At 49.1% G+C, this 21,169-nt stretch overlaps 1 protein-coding gene across 1 annotated transcript in view; it reads right to left on the reverse strand.

Annotated features, from left to right (window-relative positions):
* Positions 1 to 3,945: 3,945 nt before the first annotated feature.
* GCA (grancalcin) overlaps positions 3,946 to 21,169 on the reverse strand; it is a 121,045-nt gene continuing 103,821 nt past the window's right edge. The window contains exon 8 of the mRNA XM_085645422.1: positions 3,946 to 5,143. Coding sequence (XP_085501548.1) covers positions 5,117 to 5,143 — 27 coding nt within the window. The 3' untranslated portion in view covers positions 3,946 to 5,116. The remainder of the gene's footprint in view (positions 5,144 to 21,169) is intronic.

The raw sequence follows: 21,169 nt of genomic DNA on the forward strand, positions 1-21,169 counted from the left end.
TCTGCGTATAAAAACAAAGTCAGTCCACATCTTTCCACCATATCTGCCAGAGGGCAGACGTAGATGTTAAGATGCATGGGAGGGAGGATGGAACCCTATAGAAACTCCAGATTAAAAAGGTATAGTCTGTATACCACTTTAGTGGAAAAGATCTGAAATGTGCGGCCTTAAGGAGAACCACGCAAGCGCCGTGCCATGGAGAGTTGGCCTCGAATCTGGGGAACCGGGTTAAGAGTCTCAGCAGGGACACCCAACATCCTACGATTCTGGGACAATCACTTAATCTCCCTGTGCCGAACAAAACATGAATGTGTCCTCATGTAACTCAACTGGTGCTCATGTAAAGCGCTCCGATACCAGATACCTTCGGGTCAAGTTTGCGCTATATAAAACTATAAATCTTTTTTTTTTTTTTAAAAAGCCCAGTTGAGTCCGTATTACAATAAGACTCTTATGGTACACAGTGCCGAAGGTTGCGCTTAGATCTAGTAAAATCAGCGCGGCTGTGCCGCCCAAATCCAAAAGTTACCTTAGATTTTCCTTGACTCCTAGAACGGCAGATTCGGTATTGTGCCCAGACCTAACGCTTGATTTGGAGGAATGGACGGCACCCCGAGTCTCCACAAATGAAAGGTAGGTGTTAACGTGTTTTTCCAGTTTCTTGGAAAAGATTGGTAGCAAGGAAATATGGTAGAAAATAGACCAATTGTTCAAATCCAGGTGGGGTTTCTTTAACAGAGGGAGAACCATAGCATGATTCACGCTTTAGGCATGGTTTTCAAGGTTCTTAGTTTGGCCGGTGGGAGAGGGTCACAAGTTGAACCAGATTTAATTGACTGCACCAAATCGATCAGACAGGGGAGGTCCAAAGGCAGTAAAAGATTGCAATCTTGCGGGCGCCTCATCTATTGCTAAGGTAAGTCCTCAAGATATTCAAGTCTCTTACAATACATTATGCTGGCCACGTTACACAATCCTCAAGGGACAAACATCAGGAAACATTGGAGCAGTCTTTTCTGTTTTACACTGAGTCAGAGGGAATAGGTAGGAGGCTGGACTTTAACGGTCCCCTTGCTGTCCTCAACTGCAAAATAGTGAAGAAACAGCGATCTGTGTACAACCATTCCTTCGTATACAGCAACTTTTAGGGAAAATACTCAAGTGCAGATTTCTGGAAAAACCTAAATCAGATACATGGGCAAGAAGAAGGGACCTATACAAAGACTCCACCAGACCAGTCATCCGACATTCTCCTTTCAAGAAAAAGTAAAATCTCTACACAAAGACTGAAATTTTGGAAGCCTATTTTAAAGCCTATCTCGTGCATATATTGATCAGACAGACAGTGCACAAAACGATGCTTGGTGAAAATTAAGCCCTTCCCAAGATCGGTTAGTGAAAAACTTTGAGCTAGGAACACCGTTTTAGCTTCAGAAGTTTAGGTGTTTCAGCACTTCCTGAAGGCTCAACTGGATTCTAACCTGTAGTTTCCCCATGCGTGCTCTACACCGTGCGTGGAATGCATCTGTTGTGACTGTCGCTTAGGGGAACAGCTTTTCGAAAAGGCTACCTTCTGTGATATTTTCTTACTTCCATCATCGAATATCTCTCTGCATCTTCTCTCTGACAACCAGTAGATCCTCCAAGTCCCTTGATGTACGTGGCCATTGCGCCTAAGCATTCTTGGATTAGTTCCATGTGGATTCTGGAGTGTAGGATCAGTGGAATATATTGCACCTTCTTGCCCAAAGGTTTAATCACAGTTCTTACGGTTGGAGATTGTCCCTTCTAGTAAAAGCTTGCTTGGTCAATGCCAAGACTCATCTATACTGGAAAGGTTCTCTATCAAGTTTAGAGAACCTCCCAGATAAATCGTCTTACTTAATGGTTTTGATTTTCCCATGTTTTCAGAAACTCAGTATGGGTAGTGATTGTTGTGTGGGTTTCATGATGCCTTTGCATTTCTTTAGTGAGCTAGCTTTTACCAGCTAGACATCCAAACAGAGATACACATGTATCCCCTACGTTCTCAGGTGTTCTGCTACTACTGACAGATACTTCACAAATACCCTGGATGCGGATTTTATCCCAAATGGCTGCACTTTTAATTGGTAAAGCAAATTGTCGGTAGTGCATCAGGATATGGAAATAGGTGTTCTTCAGTTTTACGATTGCAATAAAGTGACCCCTTCCTCATTCTCTGTAAGATTCTCTAGGAAGGTCATTTGAGCCTCTATCTTTGTGAATTTGTTTAAGAACCTGATGCCGAACGTTGGTCTGAGAGTCCAGTACTATTTAGGGAAGATGAAATATGTAGCAAGTAGTCCACAGCTTGATATTAATGATTGAGGCTTGCATCTCCAATTTAGATACTCTGAGCCATGCAGGTCTCTTTATGGTTGTGCCAGTGAACATTTGACTAATGGCTGTATCCACATTTTTATCCCAAGTCTTTGTGTCCTGTATGGTTTTTTAATGCTCTTTTTGTATTGATGTAGGATGTACTGCATTAGCTCTTCTATCTCCTCTGACTGCTGGTGGCCATATCTGCTATGGAGAGGGATGGAGTTTGCTATGCCCCATTGTGATGCAGTAGACCTCTTCATTTTCCTCCCTAGCATCTCTAGTCGCTTACTATCTGGTGGTTCTGTGGATGGCAGTGTGTTGGCTCTGCTTTGTCCCACTGCCCGAATGATAGAGTGGACTGGGGCACTGGCCCTGATGTATGCAGATTCCTTGGAAGAATGTACTTCCTCTCTAACCTTGGTGTCACCACTTTAGAAGAAGCTGGTTCCTTGAGAGCTTCTCACCCTTCGGTAAAAATGCTTGGTAGCACGGGAAGGTAAAGGTTCCTACTCAGTGCTAGGGCAATGGCCTTCAAAAAAGAAGCTGGACTTGCTTTGTTCCTCATCCAGCTCGGCTTCATATGTCTCTGCTGTCCCCTTGATCAGGGTGTTGTACACTGATAGGTCATCTGGCGGCGACGGTCTGGATAAGTACGAGTTGATGTTCTCCTGAGTGTAGATATCTTAAACTTCTTCAGGGAGTTATCAAACTCCTTTCTTTGTATCAGCCACCAATTTGACCTGGAGTAAGCATTTTCTTTTTTTGATATCAATCAATTTTGTTCAGTCAGCAGACTATTTCTTTTCTGAGACGGAGAGTTCTTCCCCTATCAGCATCTTTACTTCCAAGGACACCCTTTCAGGGTCGAAATGCACTTTGAAGATTTGCTCCCAGCAGTGTCTCGGTGTTTTGACCCATGTTCCCATTTCACTCTATTCGTCCCCCTGGGTTGTTTTGGGTTTGCCTTAATGGACTTGTGATTCTCAGAATCCTACTCTATTTGCTCTGCAGCTCCTCCTGCTTCCGTGGCTCTGCCTCCTAGGTCGCTTTCTTCTGCATCGCTTCCAAGTAGAAATCAGCTTCCTCAACGATGAAGCCCTTTTGCTGTGCCCCCTCGGCTTCTCAATGCATCCCTTCTTTGCTAGATGGCTCCAGTTCTCTAAAAGTCCTGTTTGATAGGTCACTGTGTAATGGAGTAGTGGACCCACCTCTGTTTTTCCCTCACCTTCAGAGTTCTGAGTTAGAATTCTTTCCTCTGCTATGCGATCTTTGGGTAGACATAGGTTATACATAGTGGGCTTGTCTCTCTGGACCAGTTTGTGGTGGGAGCTTGGGCAAAACCTAAAATGTTTCCCAAAAAGATGGTAAGATACAACTGACCCCTTCTCTGAAGATTTAAAGTGCATACAAATATATGGTTTCTTCCACAATACATAAAAAAGCATTTAGATTAATTTTAGTATATCTAATTTTTCATTTTAATTAAAGAGAAAACTGGACTCGGGGAGTGAACATGATCAATTTAAAATTGCTGTGCAGTTAAGTGTTCTCCTTAAGATACACAGTATTGTAATGTTGGAGGATTAGGACAAACAAAACTGAGATAGAAGGGATTTATTAGTTTCACAGAACATCTAAGAAATGTGTTGAATATAACATAACTGAAAGGCAAATAGTAAATAAATCCCCTCTTAGACAGAGTGCAAGCCCTAATTTTGATCAATCCTACTTGGAAATCCCATGGTAAACAAAATAAGAAAATCCATTAATTACCAATAATATATTACCAATTCCTTGTAATAAAAAAAATGTCGCTGGAAAGGTTAATCTGATTCAACATGGCACATTTATACACCACTATATTTGAATGCACACATACAGATAAAAGGCATGAAGTTCGAACCGGTTGCTGTAAGGAAGTGGGAAATTTATAAAATAGTCAAATGCAATTGCTGAGAAACTATAAATTACATAAAGACCGGGATTTTATAAATCAAATAATTGAAGGGTATACACCATGTCACGACTAGCAGAATATTAACTCTGCTGGGATGCATCTTTTACCCCCTGAAATGGACAAACTACTAGGATTATTAGAATTAGGTGAAAGGAAGATGTGAGTAAATGGATTGCACTCTTTAATATGGTCTCAAGTTTAGGTATACAAACCTGTGTATATGAACATTTCAGGTAGAAGTTGAACAGATAATCTGAATATTAAATACATGAATAAACAGTCAAAAAATATTAAAATGTGAAATTAATAAAGATAAAATACCCTTTGCCTAAATCGCAGATTTCTTGGAACATTTACCAAATGATTCAGGGTAATCCATCATTATAGGCCACAAGAGGCTATTTTTCACAATTGGAGTTCATTCTTTTAGTAAGAAGCTAATATGCATACCACTATCAACACAGCATGTCAGACACCCATAAGTGTTTTGTTTATAGGCAAATTACCATTAAAACTAACATTTGTGTTAGATTTTGTTAAACCTGTGAAAATATTAGAAGATGCACTCTAATTTGGCATTTTAGAATATAAAAATGGCTATTAGTTCAGAAAACAGTAAAAAGCAAAACTAAAAATAATTTATTGCTCTGAACTGTGCACAAAAATCAAAACATTTATACAAATGGATGTCCCTTTGCAGGCATAACATGGAAAGGTCTACAACAATTTAATTCACAGAAGATTGTTCCTTCTCCGCAGAAGATTTCACAGACGCCTTTCCCCAACTTTCATATTTTGTGGGCGTTTGGTGTCTCAGATCGCCATTGTGCACTGCAAAAACTAAAAACAAAATGTATGCGTTTTAAATGACTATTAAAGTAAGCATAAACAATATCAGGGCAGATTTTTCAAACCGTACAATGTGAATAATTGAAAATAAGGGTAGTTACAGAAGTTGATCAAAGTGGGAAAACAAAACTGCTTTTGAATGGACACTAGCTGATTAGAATAGAACTGCATTTTTTAATAACTATTATGTACTCATTGAATTCAAAGGCATTACTTACTGTAAGAAGGTCTGGTGGTCAGCCATTAAACAATAACCACAGCAGTATTTTTGGATGAATATGAAAGGACATAATAAAAGCTTTCAAAACATTTTTAAAAATTATTATTCAATGAACCTCAACTGCAAAGAACAAAAACTGTGCCAACCCGATTAGATTATTATAGAAACCCTAAAGACATACAGAGCCATAGTTTGGCAATGGACAGAAATTAGTATTTTCATTACAGCATTCTATGTGTAGCGCGATTTCTCCATAGGCTGTGCATAATAAGAGTTTTCGAACTAGGATTTACAAACTACTATTACAGTAACCGGATAGGAATGTACAAAACAAATAGTTTCTTACCTGTCGGTGTAGTTTTGCAGCTTGAAGACCTTTCTGAATTCACTATGCTGTGCATTATTCCGCGATCTGGTGGTTGGGTCCGGATTCGTAGTCTTTTTTGTAGCCCAGGTGGGCGTCGACGTCCCACCATTTGGTGTACCTTCTCATAACGTCGGCGTGCTTCCTGCGGAAGTCCCACCTTTGGGGCGCCATCTTCGGGTTCTTTTTTCCCTTTCTCTCTTTTTTTTTTTTTTTTAACCCTAGGCGTTCTAGTAATTTCCCTTTTATACATCCTTTCAGTATTTTCTTGGTTCTTTCATTCCTTGTCCTTCCACCTCTTTCTCCTGCCTCATCTTCCTGGCGGAGGTGGGTGGGTTCGCTAGTGAATCCAGAAAGATCTTCAAGCTGCAAAACTACACCGACAGGTAAGAAACTATTCGTTTTGCAGCGTGAATATTTCTGGATTCACTATGCTGTGCATAGATTTTGTAGCGGTTTGTTATCTTTGTGGCGGCTGGGTGGAAGATGAGCGTTGGTCGTTGAATATATGTTGAAGCACCTTCTGTCCTACTTGTGCTTCCTTGTTCATCTGTATATCCACGCAGTAGTGCTTAGTGAACGTGTGCACTGATATTGCCGCCAGGCATATGTCTTGAAGAACAAGTTACTTACCTTCGGTAACGATGTATCTGTAAGAAACATTAGTTAGTTAGGTTCCTCACCTTAGAATATCCCCAGGCGTCAGACTGGATCAGGAAGATTTTGTCAGCAACACCCCTTGCGCGTCGCTAGGCGTCGTCTGCGGCTCCTCGTCCGTCATCGGCGTCGTGCGCCGGAATGACGGAGTACTTAGACGCCGCCCTCGCGCGCTGACGTCAGTTCTTGTACATAGCTTTCCGCGCCAGGAACGCAGAGCCATGCAAAGACCGACACTGGTGCCAAAAATAAAATCTAGGGGCCTGAAAAGGATAACCTTAACCCTAGATGTCAGTTCGCAGAACGGGGAGGATGGGTGGGTCGGTGAGGAATCTAACTAACTAATGTTTTACAGATACATCGTTACCGAAGGTAAGTAACTTGTTCATCTGAAAGAAACACGTTAGATTCCTCACCTTAGAATAGATACCCAAGCAATACCATCCCAAGTGGTGGGTCTGCGAACCAAGATCACACCAGAAAGTCCTGGAGGACAGAACGGCCAAAGAAGCCATCCCTCCGGACTTGGCTGTCAAGGCAATAATGCCTGGCAAACGTGTGTAGCGAAGCCCACGTTGCCGCCTGACAGATGTCCTGCAACGAGACACCCCGTCCCAAAGCAGTGGTAGCCGCTGTGGCCCAAGTGGAATGGGCGCGCAGCCCAACAGGAGGGTCCTTTTTTGCCAAGGAGTAACAAATTTTGATGCACAAAACGACCCACCGAGAGATGGTCCGTTTGTGCACAGCTTTCCCCTTCTTAGCACCCACGTATCCAACAAAAAGTTGGTCGTCCACCCGGAACTGCTTTGTGCGGTCCAGATAAAAGGAGAGCGCACGTTTTGGGTCCAGACGGTGGAGCCTCTCTTCCTCTTTGGAAGGAGGCGGAAAGAAGGTGGGCAAGATGACAGACTGCCCAAGATGAAATGGAGTCACCACTTTCGGAAGAAAGGAGGGACGAGGCCGAAGGACAACCTTGTCCGGATGAACAGAGAGAAAAGGAGGCTTTGAAGATAAAGCCTGGAGCTCACTCACCCGTCTAGCCGAGGTGATGGCGAGGTGATGGCTACCAGAAAAGCAGTCTTAAGCGTCAGACAAAGAGGACAATTATGAAGAGGCTCAAAGGGAGCGCACATTAGAAATGTGAGAACAAGATTCAAGTCCCACTGAGGCATTACAAAAGGGACAGGAGGGAACGTGTGAGTAATGCCTTTTAGAAAGCGTGCAACTACAGGGGATTTGAAAAGAGAAGGCCGATCAGGAAGCTGCAAGAAGGCAGAGACGGCAGCAAGATAACCTTTCAGGGTGCCCAGGGCAGAGCCCTGCCGGGCCAAAGAAAGAAGAAACAGTAGAACCTCAGAAAGAGGGGCGGAAAGGGGATCCACAGCCTTTGCTGTGCACCATGCCACAAATTTGTTCCACCGGCAGGCGTATACCGTCTTTGTGGAGGGACGCCTGGCTGCCAGAATGATATCACAGACTTCAGGAGGCAAGTCAAATGGCATCAACTGCCGCCGCTCAATCTCCACGCATGGAGGTGGAGGCTGGACAGGTTCGGGTGGAGGACCGTCCCCTGCTGCTGCGACAGAAGATCCTCCCGAAGGGGCAGACGTATCGGAGGATCGGTCAACATACTGAGTAGCTCGGGATACCAGTACCTTCGTGCCCAATCCGGAGCCACCAAGATGACTTGGGCCCGGTCGTGCCTGATCTTCTTCAGCACTCTGAGCAGAAGTGGTATAGGCGGAAAGGCGTACAACAGACCGCAACTCCACTCGTGACGAAAAGCGTCACCGAGCGAGTGCCGCCTTGGAAATTCCAACGCGCAGAACTGCTGACATTGCGCGTTCTCTTCGGTGGCGAATAGATCTAACCAAGGCTCTCCCCACTGCTGAAAGAGACCTTGCGCCACTTCGGAGTTCAGACGCCATTCGTGATCCATCATGCAACGGCGGCTGAGTTCGTCTGCTCTGGCGTTCAGAGAGCCCGCCAGATGTTGAACCACTAGGGTGACGCCCTGGTGTTCCAGCCACGTCCAGAGGCGCAGAGCCTCCTGACAAAGGGTCCACGACCCCACCCCGCCCTGTTTGTTGCAATACCACATGGCGGTGGCGTTGTCCGTGAACACCTGCACGACACTTCGCCTGACAGAGGGAAGGAAGGCTTTCAGTGCAAGTCGGATCGCTCTCAACTCCAACAGGTTGATGTGGAGACGAGACTCCGCCGGAGACCAGCGGCCTCTGATCTCCGCCTCTCCCATATGGCCACCCCATCCCTGGAGGGACGCATCCGTCACTACGACATGCTCCGGTTGTGGAAGGGAGAGGCTCTTGCCCCTTGACCCAATCGCGGTCCGTGAGCCACCACTGCAACTGCCGTGCAGTGCCCTCCGAGATCAAGACATGGTCGGACAGGTTGCCGTGATGGTGGGCCCACTGAAACTTCAGGTCCCACTGCAGAGCCCGCATGCGCCGCCTGGCGTGATGCACTAGTAGGATTCAGGAGGCCGATTTGAGAAAAAGGGGGTGGTGATGGACAGAGTTTCTGAATGATGCAGAATACTCTTACCAAGTCAAGAGATCATGGTTTTAATCCATCACCGTTTTTTAGCTCACTGCACCATCCCAGCTCAGAACTTGGCTACATGCAAATTAGTCTGTACCTGTCCCAGTGCATGATGGGAACAGGGCAAACCAAACTACCAAGCCAATTCTTATACTGGGAAGGAAACGAGCTTCCGGGGACCGGTTTCTGGCATCACAGCCTTCGTCGGCCCGGCTTGCCTGAATCCTGATGGTGCAATGAGCAAGGGACTCACGTCTGAGCATACCCTCCATGCAGTGCCCTCCGAGATCAAGACATGGTCGGACAGGTTGCCGTGATGATGGGCCCACTGAAACTTCAGGTCCCACTGCAGAGCCCGCATGCGCCGCCTGGCGTGATGAACTAGTAGGATTCAGGAGGCCATCAGCCCCAGAAGCCGCAACACTAGCCTGACCGAAACCCAGGATAGAGGCCGAAAGATGGGAATCAGGGCCTGAATATCCCGGACCCGCTGTTCCGGCGGATAGACCCGGAACTGCGCCGAATCGAGAACCGCTCCGATGAAGAGGAGCTTCTGAGAGGGACTCAGGTGTGACTTCGGCACGTTGATGGAAAATCCCAGCAAATGCAGGAGATCCGCCGTAGTCTGGAGGTGGGAGACGACTGCCTGGGGCGAGCCCGCCTTCAACAACCAGTCGTCGAGATAGGGGAAGACTGGAACCCCTGATCTGCGCAGATGAGCTGCGACCACCGCCATCACTTTCGTGAACACCCGAGGGGCACTGGTGAGGCCGAAGGGGAGCACGGTAAACTGAAAGTGCTCTTGACCCACCGTGAACCACAGGTAAAGCCGGTGGGACGGGGATGTGGAAATATGCGTCCTGCAAGTCCAACGCTACCATCCAGTCTCCAGGGTCTAGGGCAGCCAGAACCTGAGCCAAAGTTAACATCTTGAACCTTTCCTTCCGGAGGTCCAAGATAGGGCGTAGGCCCCCTTTGCCCTTCTTGGGAACCAGAAAGTAGTGGGAATAACAACCACGACCCACTTCTGGGCTCGGAACGCGCTCGACGGCCCCCTTGGCCAAGAGGGCCGAAACTTCGTTGTGGAGAAGATTCAAATGATCCCCCGAGATACGGTGGTGCTGCGGTGGCATGGCTGGAGGGGTCGTCTCGAAGGGGAGGGAGTAGCCCCTTCGGACGATTTGCAGCACCCACCTGTCCGATGTGATGGACCGCCAGTGGAGCAGGTGATGGCGAACTCTGCCGCCCACTGGCGTGGAATGGGCCTGAAAGCTCGGACTAGGAAGGCTTTGAGGCGGATGCTGCCGGGGTGGATGTGGGCTGACCGCGTCGTCCTCCAGAACCGCCTCGGCAGAAACCACGTCCGCGACCGCGCGCAGGTTGGTTCTGCGGCTGGTGGCTAGGCGTACATGAGGAGGCACCCCTTCCTTGGCCACGAAAGGGGCGAAAGGCGGAAGTTTGCGACCGCGGGGCCGAGAGGCCCAAGGACTTGGCCGTAGCCCGGGAGTCCTTAAAGCGATTCAGCGCACTGTCCGCTTTCTCGCCAAAAAGGCGAGTGCCATCAAAGGGCATGTCCACGAGAGTGCTCTGGACATCGCCCGAAAAGGACGTGGACCGCAGCCAGGCGTGACGTCTAAGTGCCACTGTGGTAGAAATCGCCCTACCCAGCGAGTCCGTAGTGTCAAGCCCACATCGGATAGCATGTCGCGCTGCATCCCTCCCATCGGCCAGAGCATGGGTAAGTCGTGTCTGGACCTCCTCCGGACACAGGGGCAGCACGTCCTCCACCATATCCCACAGAGAGTGGGAATAACGGTCCACGAGACAGGTGGTGTTCAAAGACCGCAGGCCCAAACTAAGGGCGGAGAACAGCTTTTTGCCAAACTGTTCCAGTCTCTTGGAATCCCGGTCCGGCGGAGCGGTCGGGAAGGAGGATTGGGAGGTAGAGGCCTGGATAACCAGGCTCTCGGGGGTAGGGTGTTGGGACAGAAAACTGGGGTCGCTCGGAGCAGGGCGGTGGCGCCTGGCGACGTTCCTGTCCACAGGAGGAACTGTGGAGGGCTTGGACCAGGTGCCCTGCAGAACGTCAAGGAGGGCCTCATTGAATTGCAGCAGAGGCTCAGTGGAGCTTGCTGCAGACTGAAGCACCTCAGTGAGGACGTTAGTCCTCACAGCCACGGCAGGTAGCTCGAGCCCAAGGGCTGCGGCCGCCTTGCGCAGCACCACAGAGAAAGCAGCACCCTCCTCCGAAGCCACAGTCGGAGGAGAGATGATTCCAGTGTCTGGAGAGGTATCCAGCCCACTGGCCTCCCCCAGTTCATCTGCCCAGTCCTGTGACAGTTGAGCCTGAACGGCCATAGGATCCTCGGATCCCTCCCATTTGCCCCCATCATCCGATTCCTGGTATGCAGGAGGAAGGATCGGAGCCGGGCGATAGACAATGTGTCTCCAGCGGCGCCGAACGCGGCGTCCATCGATGCCGTAACGGCGCCGGGCCCGGAGCGGGGCTGAACTGGGGCTCGCCGCCGAGCGGAGCCGGCGTCGGAGGTGGTACCGGTGTCGACGCCGGCAGAGGAGGCGTGACGAGGTCGACCGGCGTCGGCGGGGACTCGGGAACGGGTCCCTCGGGCAATTGCGGCGTCGAGGCCGGAGCCATCGACGGCGCCAGGCAAGGTTGCCCAGTCGGGTCCGCGGGGTCATCTCCTTCTCCCTCTCCCTCCCTCCCCCTCTCTCTCCGTCTCCCTCCCTCTATCTCTCTCTCAATCAGTTTGTCTCCCTTTCTCTGTCTCCGTCCCTCTCTCCCTCCCTGTCTCACTCACTCGGTTTGTCTCACTCACTCGGTTTGTCTCCCTCTCTCTGTGTCTCCCTCCCTCTCTCTGTGTCTCCCTCCCTCTCTCTGTGTCTCCCTCCCTCCCTCTGTGTCTCCCTCCCTCCCTCTGTGTCTCCCTCCCTCCCTCTCCCTCTGTCTCCCTCCCTCTGTCTCCCTCCCTCCTTCGGTCTCCCTCCCTCTCCCTCTGTCTCCCTCCCTCTCCCTCCTTGTCTGTCTCCCTCTCTCTCTGCCTCTCCCTCTTTCCCCTCTCCCTCCCGCCCTCTGTCGCACTGTCTTCCTTCCGCTGTAAACTCACCCGCTGCTCTCACTAGCTGCTGCCCCCCCGCCCCTTCACCTCACCCTGCTGTCCCTGTCACCTCACCCCGCGCTGAGACAGCTTCCCTGGAACACACACAGCCGCCGCACCCAAGTACTTCACAGGTCTTTTAAAGACCATTCACTTGTTAATGAGGCTTTGTTGAATTTCACCTCTTCTTAGCGCCCCTGCATCTCCACTCAAAAGCGCCCCTGCATCTCAATTCAATCAGAGTGGAGATGCAGGGGCGCTCAGAAGAGGTGAAATACAACAAAGCCTTATTAACAAGTGAAGGGTTTTTAAAAGAATCGCCCGGCCCCCATAGCTCCGCGCTGCTGCAACCGGCGATATAAAAAAAACAGAGGTAGGTTACCAGCAAGGTCCGCGTGCCGCCAAGGAAGGCTTGCCGGGCCGCTGGCGGCCCGTACTAGGAGTACCCGTGGTCTAGAGTGTGCAGTGCCCTTTCTGCGCTTGTTGCTGGGTTCTGAAAGAAACTTGGTATTTGAATTGTCTGGTTCATATGGCATGCCGACACCACCTTTGGCATGAAGTGTGGGTCCGTTCTCATTACGACTCTGTCCTTGTGTATTTGGATGTACGGTTCTTGCAGCGTTAGCGCTTGTAGTTCGCTTACTCTGCGTAGTGATGTTATTGCCACCAGAAAGGCTGTTTTCATTGTCAGCATTTGTAGCGAGGCCTTGTGGATGGGCTCAAAGGGTGCCTTCATAAGTTCCGTAAGGAATATGTTCCATGCCGGTGGCGGCATCCTCTTTGGTGGCGCTATTCTTTTTGCCCCTTCCAGGAATCTCTTTACTACTTGTGACGTAAAGAAACTTCCTCCCGTCTCACCTCGTGTGTAAGCTACGATCGCCGCTAGGTGGACCCTTAGCGAGGATGAGCATAGTTTAGCCTTTAGTAGGTGTGTGAGGTATCTAAGCACCGTTGATTCCCTTGTCAATTTATTTTGCAGTTTAATTTTGCTGCACCACATTGTGAACCTTTTCCATTTCTCCCCATAGCATTTCCGTGTTGTTGGTCTCCTTATCCCGCAGCACTCGCATAGTGCTTTGAGGTAGTTTAAGGTGTGCGAACTCTATGTCTTCAGGAGCCAAGCCGCCAGTCCAAGGCTCTCTGGCTCTGGGTGTAGAACCTCTCCGTTTTGCATGGAGAGCAAGTCCTTTCTTTTTGCGAATGTGTGTGGAGGACCCTGTGCCATTTCCACTATTTGTGAGTACCATGTCGGTCTTGCCCACTGTGGTGCCACTAGGATCAGTGTCATGTTGCTGGTCTTGCACTTGTTGAGTACCCTGTGTATCAGTGGTATTGGTGGAAAAGTGTAGGCAAATGTCCTTGACCAACTTATCCATAGGGCATTCCCCTGGGATTGTTTTTCTGGTTGTCTGGATGCGAAGTTTCGGCATTTTGGTGTGTTGCAAACAGGTCTATTGTCGGTGTACCCCACCTTTTGAATAGCCTTTGCGTTTCCTGTCCATTGAGCTCCCACTCGTGGGATGCAGAGGTCTGCCTGCTGAGCCAGTCTGCTTCCACATTGTCCTTCCCTGGTAGGTGTATGGCCAGCAGGTCTATTTTGAGTGGGATGGCCCATCTCCAAATCTCCTGTGCCAGAGTGGAAAGGGGGAACGATTGTGTTCCTCCTTGCTTGTTGATGTAGAACATTGTTGTAGTATTGTCCGTCTGTATCAACACTTTTTGGTTGTATAGCTGCCTCTGGAAGGCCTTCAGGGCTAGCAGTACGGTCTTCAATTCCAGGTAGTTGATGTGTCTGACCGCATCTGCTGGAGTCCACAGACCCCTCACTCTGAGCTTGTTCATGTGTGCTCCCCATCCTATCTGGGATGCGTCTGTGGTGATGGTCACAGTTGGGCTTGGTGGTGTCAAGGGCTTTCCTATAGTTATGTTCTCCCTGTTCCACCATGCTATCTCCTCTTGCACTGCGTGCGTAACAACCACTAGATGCTGTTAACTTCCGCTTGCCTGTGACCATTGCTGTTGCAGCCATTCCTGGAATGGTCTCATGTGAAGGCGTACATTGGGGACTAGGTGAATGCAGGACGCCATCATCCCCATGAACTTGCTCGCTGTTCTCACTGTCAGAGCTTGCCCCTTCTGGTAGAGGCGAGTCTCCTTCAGCAGGGCTAGTGTTCTCTTTTCGCTGGGCATCACCGTTCTGTCTATGGTGTTGATCTGTGCCCCCAGGAATATCTTCACCTGCTCTGGTTTCATTGATGATTTTCCCAGTGTATTGAGAACCCCAGGTTCGTTAGTGTCTTTGTGACCCGCTGTGCGTGTTCCTCGCATTTTTTGTGTGAACTTGCTTTTATTAGCCAGTCGTCGAGGTAAGGATACACATGAATCCCTTCCCTCCGCAGGTACGCTGCTACTGCTGCAAGGCATTTTGTGAAAACCCTTGGTGCGAACTTCAGGCCGAATGCCGGGGTTGTGAATTGGTAGTGATCTTTGTGGATTGTGAACCTTAACAGTTTTTTGTGCTGCCTGTTCATTGGGATGTGCAGGTAGGCGTCTTTGAGATCCACTGTGGACATGAAGTCTCCGTCTCCCATCTGCGGGAGTAGTTCTTGTAGGGATGTCATTTTGAATTTTTGCGCCCTTACATACTTGTTTAGGAACCGTAGATCCAGGATGGGTCTTAGTGTCTCGTCCACCTTTGGTACCAGGAAGTAGCGAGTACACTCCTTTGTTCCTCTCCTTGAATGGTACTGGTTCTACGGCCTGCTTTTGGAGCAGCTATAGTGCCTCCTCTGCGAGTTTTGCTAGCTCCTGTCCTGAGTGTTCCCTTCACTTTGGTTTTCTGTTTGGAGGGCTCCTTTCCAACTCTATGCAGTATCCGTACTGTAAGATGTTGAGTATCCATTTGTCTGTAGTTATTCTTTGCCATTCCTGAAGGAAAAACCTCAGTCTTCCGCCTACTGGTGGTTGCATGCTCGTAGGCGTTTGGTTCGTGTACCCCCCTCATTTTGTGCTCCACCCTCGGAGGTATCTTGTGGGTGAGCCGTCTTCTCCGAGCGAAGTCACTTTGAGGTGGGTTGGTCTCCCCCTCTTCTTTGTCCTCGTCCGTTCCCCCTACTGTGAAAGGACTGGCCTCGAGGCTGGTACTGCCAGTTTTGTTTCTGCTGCCCCTGTTGGCCGTGGCTCTCGCTTTGCTGGAAAGTTTGGTGTGACGTTCCCGGCTGGTTACCTCCCCTTCCGTAAGGTCTCCGAGTCGGGGTACCTCTTCGCATCCCCCTGAATTGCAGGGCCCCCATGGACCTTGCTGTCTCATTCTCTTTTTAGAGTTGGGTGAGTTTCTCATCCACCGGTGCCCCGAACAGTGTTTCTCCGTTGAAAGGGGTGTTAAGTATATTATTTTGGACCTCTTGTTTGAATCCTGAAATTCTGAGCCAGGCCTGCCTCCTTTCAGAGATTCCTATCGCCATCAGTCTGCTTGACGTCTCTGCCCCGTCCAATGCTGTCTTAAGGCATGAGTTTGCTATATTCTTCCCCTCTTCCACTAGATGGGAAGCCCTTTGTTGGTATCGTTCGGGGAGATGCTTGATTAGGTTCCCCATCATTTCCCAATGTTGGTACTGGTGCCTGTTCAGTAGCGCATTTGAGTTCGCCATGCGCCAGTGCATTGCAGCGTTCCTCTCTATTTTCCTTCCAGTGAGGTCCATCCTTCTGCTCTCCTGGTCAGGAGGTGGCCCCGAGGTCGCCGGGACATTGGCCCTTTTTCTGGCTGTGGATGCAATAATGGAGTCAGCAATTACCGATCCCTTGATATATGGAGGGTCCTGTGTGGAGTGTTTGTATTTCTTTTCTGTTCTGGGCGTGATGGATCGGCATGTTGCTGGTTCCTTGAACGCCTCTTTCCCTTGGTTCATGACACTCTGGAGCATGGGGAGGAACTGGCTCCTAGTTTGGATGGGTAGCAGTGTTTTGAATAGAAAATCTGCTTTTGGTTTTTCCTCCTCTAGTTTCACACCAAAAGCTGCAGCCGCGCTTTTGACGACCAGGTTGTACGCCCCAATATCATCTGGCAGCGAAGGCCTCGAAGGATAGGTCTCCAAGGGCTCTTCTGGATTTTCGGCGTCGAGGTCCTGCCATTCCAGCTCTTGCGTCGTCGACGGTGCCGAGCCGTATATAGACTGCTCCTCCTCCTCTTCTCCCTCATAGTAGGGATCTTCTTCGGGAGCTTTCGACTGCTCTTCGGCGTCGAACTCTTTCTGCTCCTCAACTTCGACGAGGACCGTCGCCGGTTTCGTTGGGATTGTGAATCTCTTAATCTTCTCATCGAACTCCTTCCTCTGAAGGATGCTCTCCATCTCCGCCTCGAGCCTTCTCTTTTTCTTCTCCATTTCGGAGGCATGTTCGGCGTCGAGCACTGGTCTTTGACGGAGCTTGCGTCGACGCGGCCTTGTCCTTCATGGTCGAACGCCCCACCTCGTGGGTCTGTTTCGACGAACCTTGTTTTCCGGCGGTCTTCGGCACCTGGGAGTCCTTCTCGAAGGATCCGCTGGGCCTTTCGTCCTTGGATCCACTCGCGGTCGTCGAACTTTTCGGCGCCGGTGTTACTTTAGAGGACCTAGACTCTGGTTTGAGAGTCAGTGTCTGGTTTTCGGGGCCCTTTCGGGGGTTTTGTGCTCGACGTCTCTCCTACCTTGTCAGACGTTTTCTTATCGGTCTCTGCGACCGTGAAGTCATCAGGTCCCTCGGCGATGTGGTCTTCGTCGGTGGAGAGGCCCAGGTCGTACAGAGACGGGGACTTACCCTTGCCTTCCATGTTGTAGTTGGCTCTCCTCTGCCTCTCTCTCACCCGGAGTGTCTTTGGCGTGAAGGCAGAACAGGCGTTGCAGTCCTTGCTCTCGTGGTCGATAGGCAGGCAAAGGTTGCAGACCGGATTTTGGTCCTTCTGCGCGTATTTGTGGTGGCAGTTACGGCAGAATTTAAAAGGTGTTTTGTCCATTCCTGCGCTCAGGAGTTCCTGAGTGTGCATTCTCCATTGGACGTCGAAGACGGAGGTTCTCTTCCTTCTTCGTCGTCCCGGCTCTATGTTGTTCCTCTCTGTAGTCTTTGCTTTATTTTTCTTCAATGAAACTTGTGCTCTTCTTTCTTCGTTCAAACTCTGGAGCTTCTTGTTGACGATCCAGACCCAACAGCGGAAAAAAGAATCTGAAGATGGCGCCCCAAAAGTGGGACTTCCGCATTAAGCACGCTGACGTCACGAGAAGTACACCAAATGGTGGGACGTCGACGCCCACCTGGGCTACGTTTTTTTTTTCTTTTAAAAGAAAGACTACGAATCCGGACTCAACCACCAGATCACGGAATAATGCACAGCATAGTGAAACCAGAAAGATTGACGCTGCAAAAAATATAGAAAAAGGAGTCTCTAAATCCTCTAATTTATTAAAAAGGAGCAACAGTAATGTACGCATTATCTATGCAAGAAATGATAGTACAGGCGTGGACGCTAGCAAGAACGATGGTGTACGTGGATCGGAAGGAACCTGCATTTACTGAAGGGTAAATTACCTTCAATTGGCAGATGGTGTCCCTTAATGGAACATGGACCACTTGGGGTTTCCTAGGGCCTCCGGTCACATTCAATCCATGCAAGACAACTTAGGCGGCACGATGGTGTGCAATTATCCATCCAATGTGGCTATCTGTCCATCCAGCATCAGTCTACGTGGTGTGAACACCCAGATTCTGAACAATTAACATGGGTCTCTCAAAACACAGACTGATACTTTGCCTTCCAACTGCTCAGCCGCCAACCAGTCAGAAAAGGAATATGCTACTTACCAGTATGCATCTGTTCTTGGCATGTAGAGCTGCAGATCTATACACTTTTGCATAAATCGCTATCTGGTGTTGGGCCCGGATGTTTGCAGTTTGTTTTTCTTCTTGGACAGTCTTTGGAAGTCACGAGTTCGGTGACTCCTCCTTCAGTCCATACTGCGCATGGGCTTCGGCTCCATCCTCAGATTGTTTTTCGCCAGCAGGGAAAAGATGGAGCGTAGTGATAATAGTAAGAAACCCATGTGTGTTGTATCTAAATAAGATACACTGGAACGGATACAGGTAGCCGGGGAGGCGTGTATAGATCTGCAGCTCTACATGCCAAGAACAGATGCATACTGGTAAGTAGCATATTCCGTCGAGGCATATGAGCTGCAGATTATACACTTTTGCATAGATTATATAGCAGTACCCAGCCCTAGCAGCGACCACCGGTATCCGTTGCAGTGGTTTGAAATAGTGTCTTTAGTACAGCCCGGCCCCCACTAGCTTGTTGTTTGGAATGCAAGTCTACACAGTAATGTTTTGTGAAGGTGTGCGGTGTAGACCATGTGGCTGCTTTGCAGATGTCATCTAAGGGTATGTTCCCTAGAAAAGCCATAGAAGCCCCTATCTTTCTTGTAGAGTGGGCTTTAGGTGGAACAGATAATGTTCTTTTTGCTTTGTGATAGCAATTTTGTATGCACTTTACAATCCACCTAGCTATCCCAGATTTAGAGATGGGGTTGCCTTTATGCGGTGGAGAGAAGGAGACAAACAATTGTTCAGTCTTTCTGAAAGGTTGCGTTCTTTGTATGTAGTACAGTAAAGCCCTTTTAACATCAAGTGTATGTAGAGCCCTTTCTGCAACAGATTGAGGTTGCGAGAAAAAAAACGGTAATTCCACCGATTGATTAAGATGGAAGGGGGAAATGACCTTGGGCAGAAATTTTGGATTTGTGCGAAGTATCACCTTGCTGTGATGTATCTGTAAAAAGGGTTCTTGTATAGTGAACGCTTGCATCTCACTAACCCTTCTAAGGGAAGTGATAGCTACGAGGAAAGCTGTTTTCCAAGTGAGGAACTGTAGCTCACATTTATGCATTGGTTCGAAAGGCGGACCCATTAGCCTTGTAAGAACTACGTTTAGATTCCATTCAGGGGAAGGTGGTGCCCTGGGTGGAATTACTCGTATAAGGCCTTCCATAAAGGCTTTAATAGCAGGCACTCTGAACAGTGATAAATGCTGTCTGTTTTGTAGGTAAGCAGCAATTGCTGCTAGGTGTAGATACACAGATGAATATGCCAGGTTACACCTTTGAAGATGGAGCAGATAGCATATGATGTGCTGTATGGATGCATCTAAAGGGTTGATTGTATTGTTACGACAGTAAACAACAAATCTCTTCCACTTTGCGGCATAGCATGCTCGAGTGGTAGGACGTCTGGCTTCCTTGATAATGTTCATGCAATCAGGGGGAAGATTAAGGTATCCAAATTCTAAGATTTCAGGAGCCAGATCGCAAGGTTGAGCTGAGCTGGGTCCGGGTGCCTGATTTCTCCAGGGTTATGGGTTAGGAGGCATGAGGACAGGTGCAGTTATTGATGTGGTACCACCGATAGCTGTAGAAGTGTGGTGTACTACGGCTGCCTGGCCCATGTTGGAGCTACCAGAATGAGTCTGAGGGAGTGCTGTCTTAGCTTCCTTACCACTAATGGAATTAGCGGGAGAGGTGGAAAGGCGTATGCAAATTTGCCTGACCAGTTCATCCATATCGCATTGCCTTTGGACAATGGGTGTGGGTATCTGGCGGCGAAGCTTGGGCATTTTTTGTTTTCGTGGGTGGCGAAGAGGTCTATCTGAGGATGCCCCCACTTGTGGAAGAATGGGTGAAGAACTTGTGGATGCAGTTCCCATTCGTGCATTTGCTGCGTTTGTCTGCTGAGCAGATCTGCCATGGTGTTTTGTATGCCTGGGACGTGTTGTGCCAGGAGAAAGATTTTTTGTGGAATTGCCCATCTCCATATGCTCTGTGCTAAGCGGGAGAGCTGGGGAGAGTGCCCCCCCCCCCCCGTCCCCCCCATGTTTTTGAATATAATACATTGCAGTCATATTGTCTGTGCGAATTAGGACTGCTTTGGCTGAAATTTGTTTCTGAAACGATTTCAGGGCTAGAAAGATCGCCAATAGCTCCAGATGGTTGATGTGGAGTAACCTCTGTTGTGGCGTCCATAGACCTTGCACTATGAGGTGTAATAGATGCGCTCCCCAGCCGGAGAGCGATGCGTCCGTTGTTAGAATCACCTGAGGAACCGGGTCCAGGAACGGTCGCCCTTTGGAAAGGTTTGTGGTGTTCCACCACTGCAGAGATCGATGAGTGCGGCCGTCCACCAACACCAGATCAGTCAGCTGACCCTGGGCCTGGTTCCACTGGCGTGCTAGGCACTCTTGGAGTGGACGCATGTGAAGTCTTGCATGAGGCACTATGAACATGCAAGACGCCATCATCCCTATTAGTTTCATGAACACTCTTGCTGGGAGAGAGTGCTGAAGAAGGAACTTTTGGCGCAGGGCTTGCATGCTTGCGATCCTGGCCGAGTTGGGATAGGCTATAGCTTTTGAGGTGTCTATAGTGGCACCGAGGTATTGCTTTGTGTGAGACGGTACCAAGTGGGACTTTTGGTGATTCACCGTAAAGCCTAGCTGGTGGAGTAGTTGTATGGTAGTGTTTGTATTTTGTACACACTGGTGGTAGGACGTGGCTTTTATGAGCCAGTCGTCCAGGTAGGGGAAGACGTGAATGTTTTGTCTTCGGAGGTGTGCTGCCACTACTGCCAGGCATTCGGTAAACACCCATGGTGCGGTTGTGACCCCGAAGGGGAGAACCTTGAACTGAAAATGTTGGCCGTCTACCACAAATCGGAGGTACTTCATGTGAGCAGGGTGTATTGGGATATGAAAGTATGAGTCTTTCAGGTCCAATGTAGTGAGAAAGTCACCCTGACGGAGGAGTGGGAGAACTTGCTGAAGAGTTACCATATGAAAATGGTCTGAATGGATGTATGCATTTAGAGGCCGGAGGTCTAGAATGGGCCGTAGGGTCTCGTCTTTCTTCGGTATGAGAAAGTACAGAGAGTAGACCCCTAGATTTTGCTGATCGACGGGTACCTGCTCTATCGCGTGTTTTTGCAGGAGGGAGAGTACCTCTTGTTTCAGAAGTGTGGTATGTTCTTGTGACATCGCACGGTGTCTGGGTGGAATATTTGGGGGGGGGGGGTGGGTAGAAGTT

Source organism: Triturus cristatus, chromosome 3_1 (assembly GCF_964204655.1).
Source record: "Triturus cristatus chromosome 3_1, aTriCri1.1, whole genome shotgun sequence".
Taxonomy (NCBI): domain Eukaryota; kingdom Metazoa; phylum Chordata; class Amphibia; order Caudata; family Salamandridae; genus Triturus; species Triturus cristatus.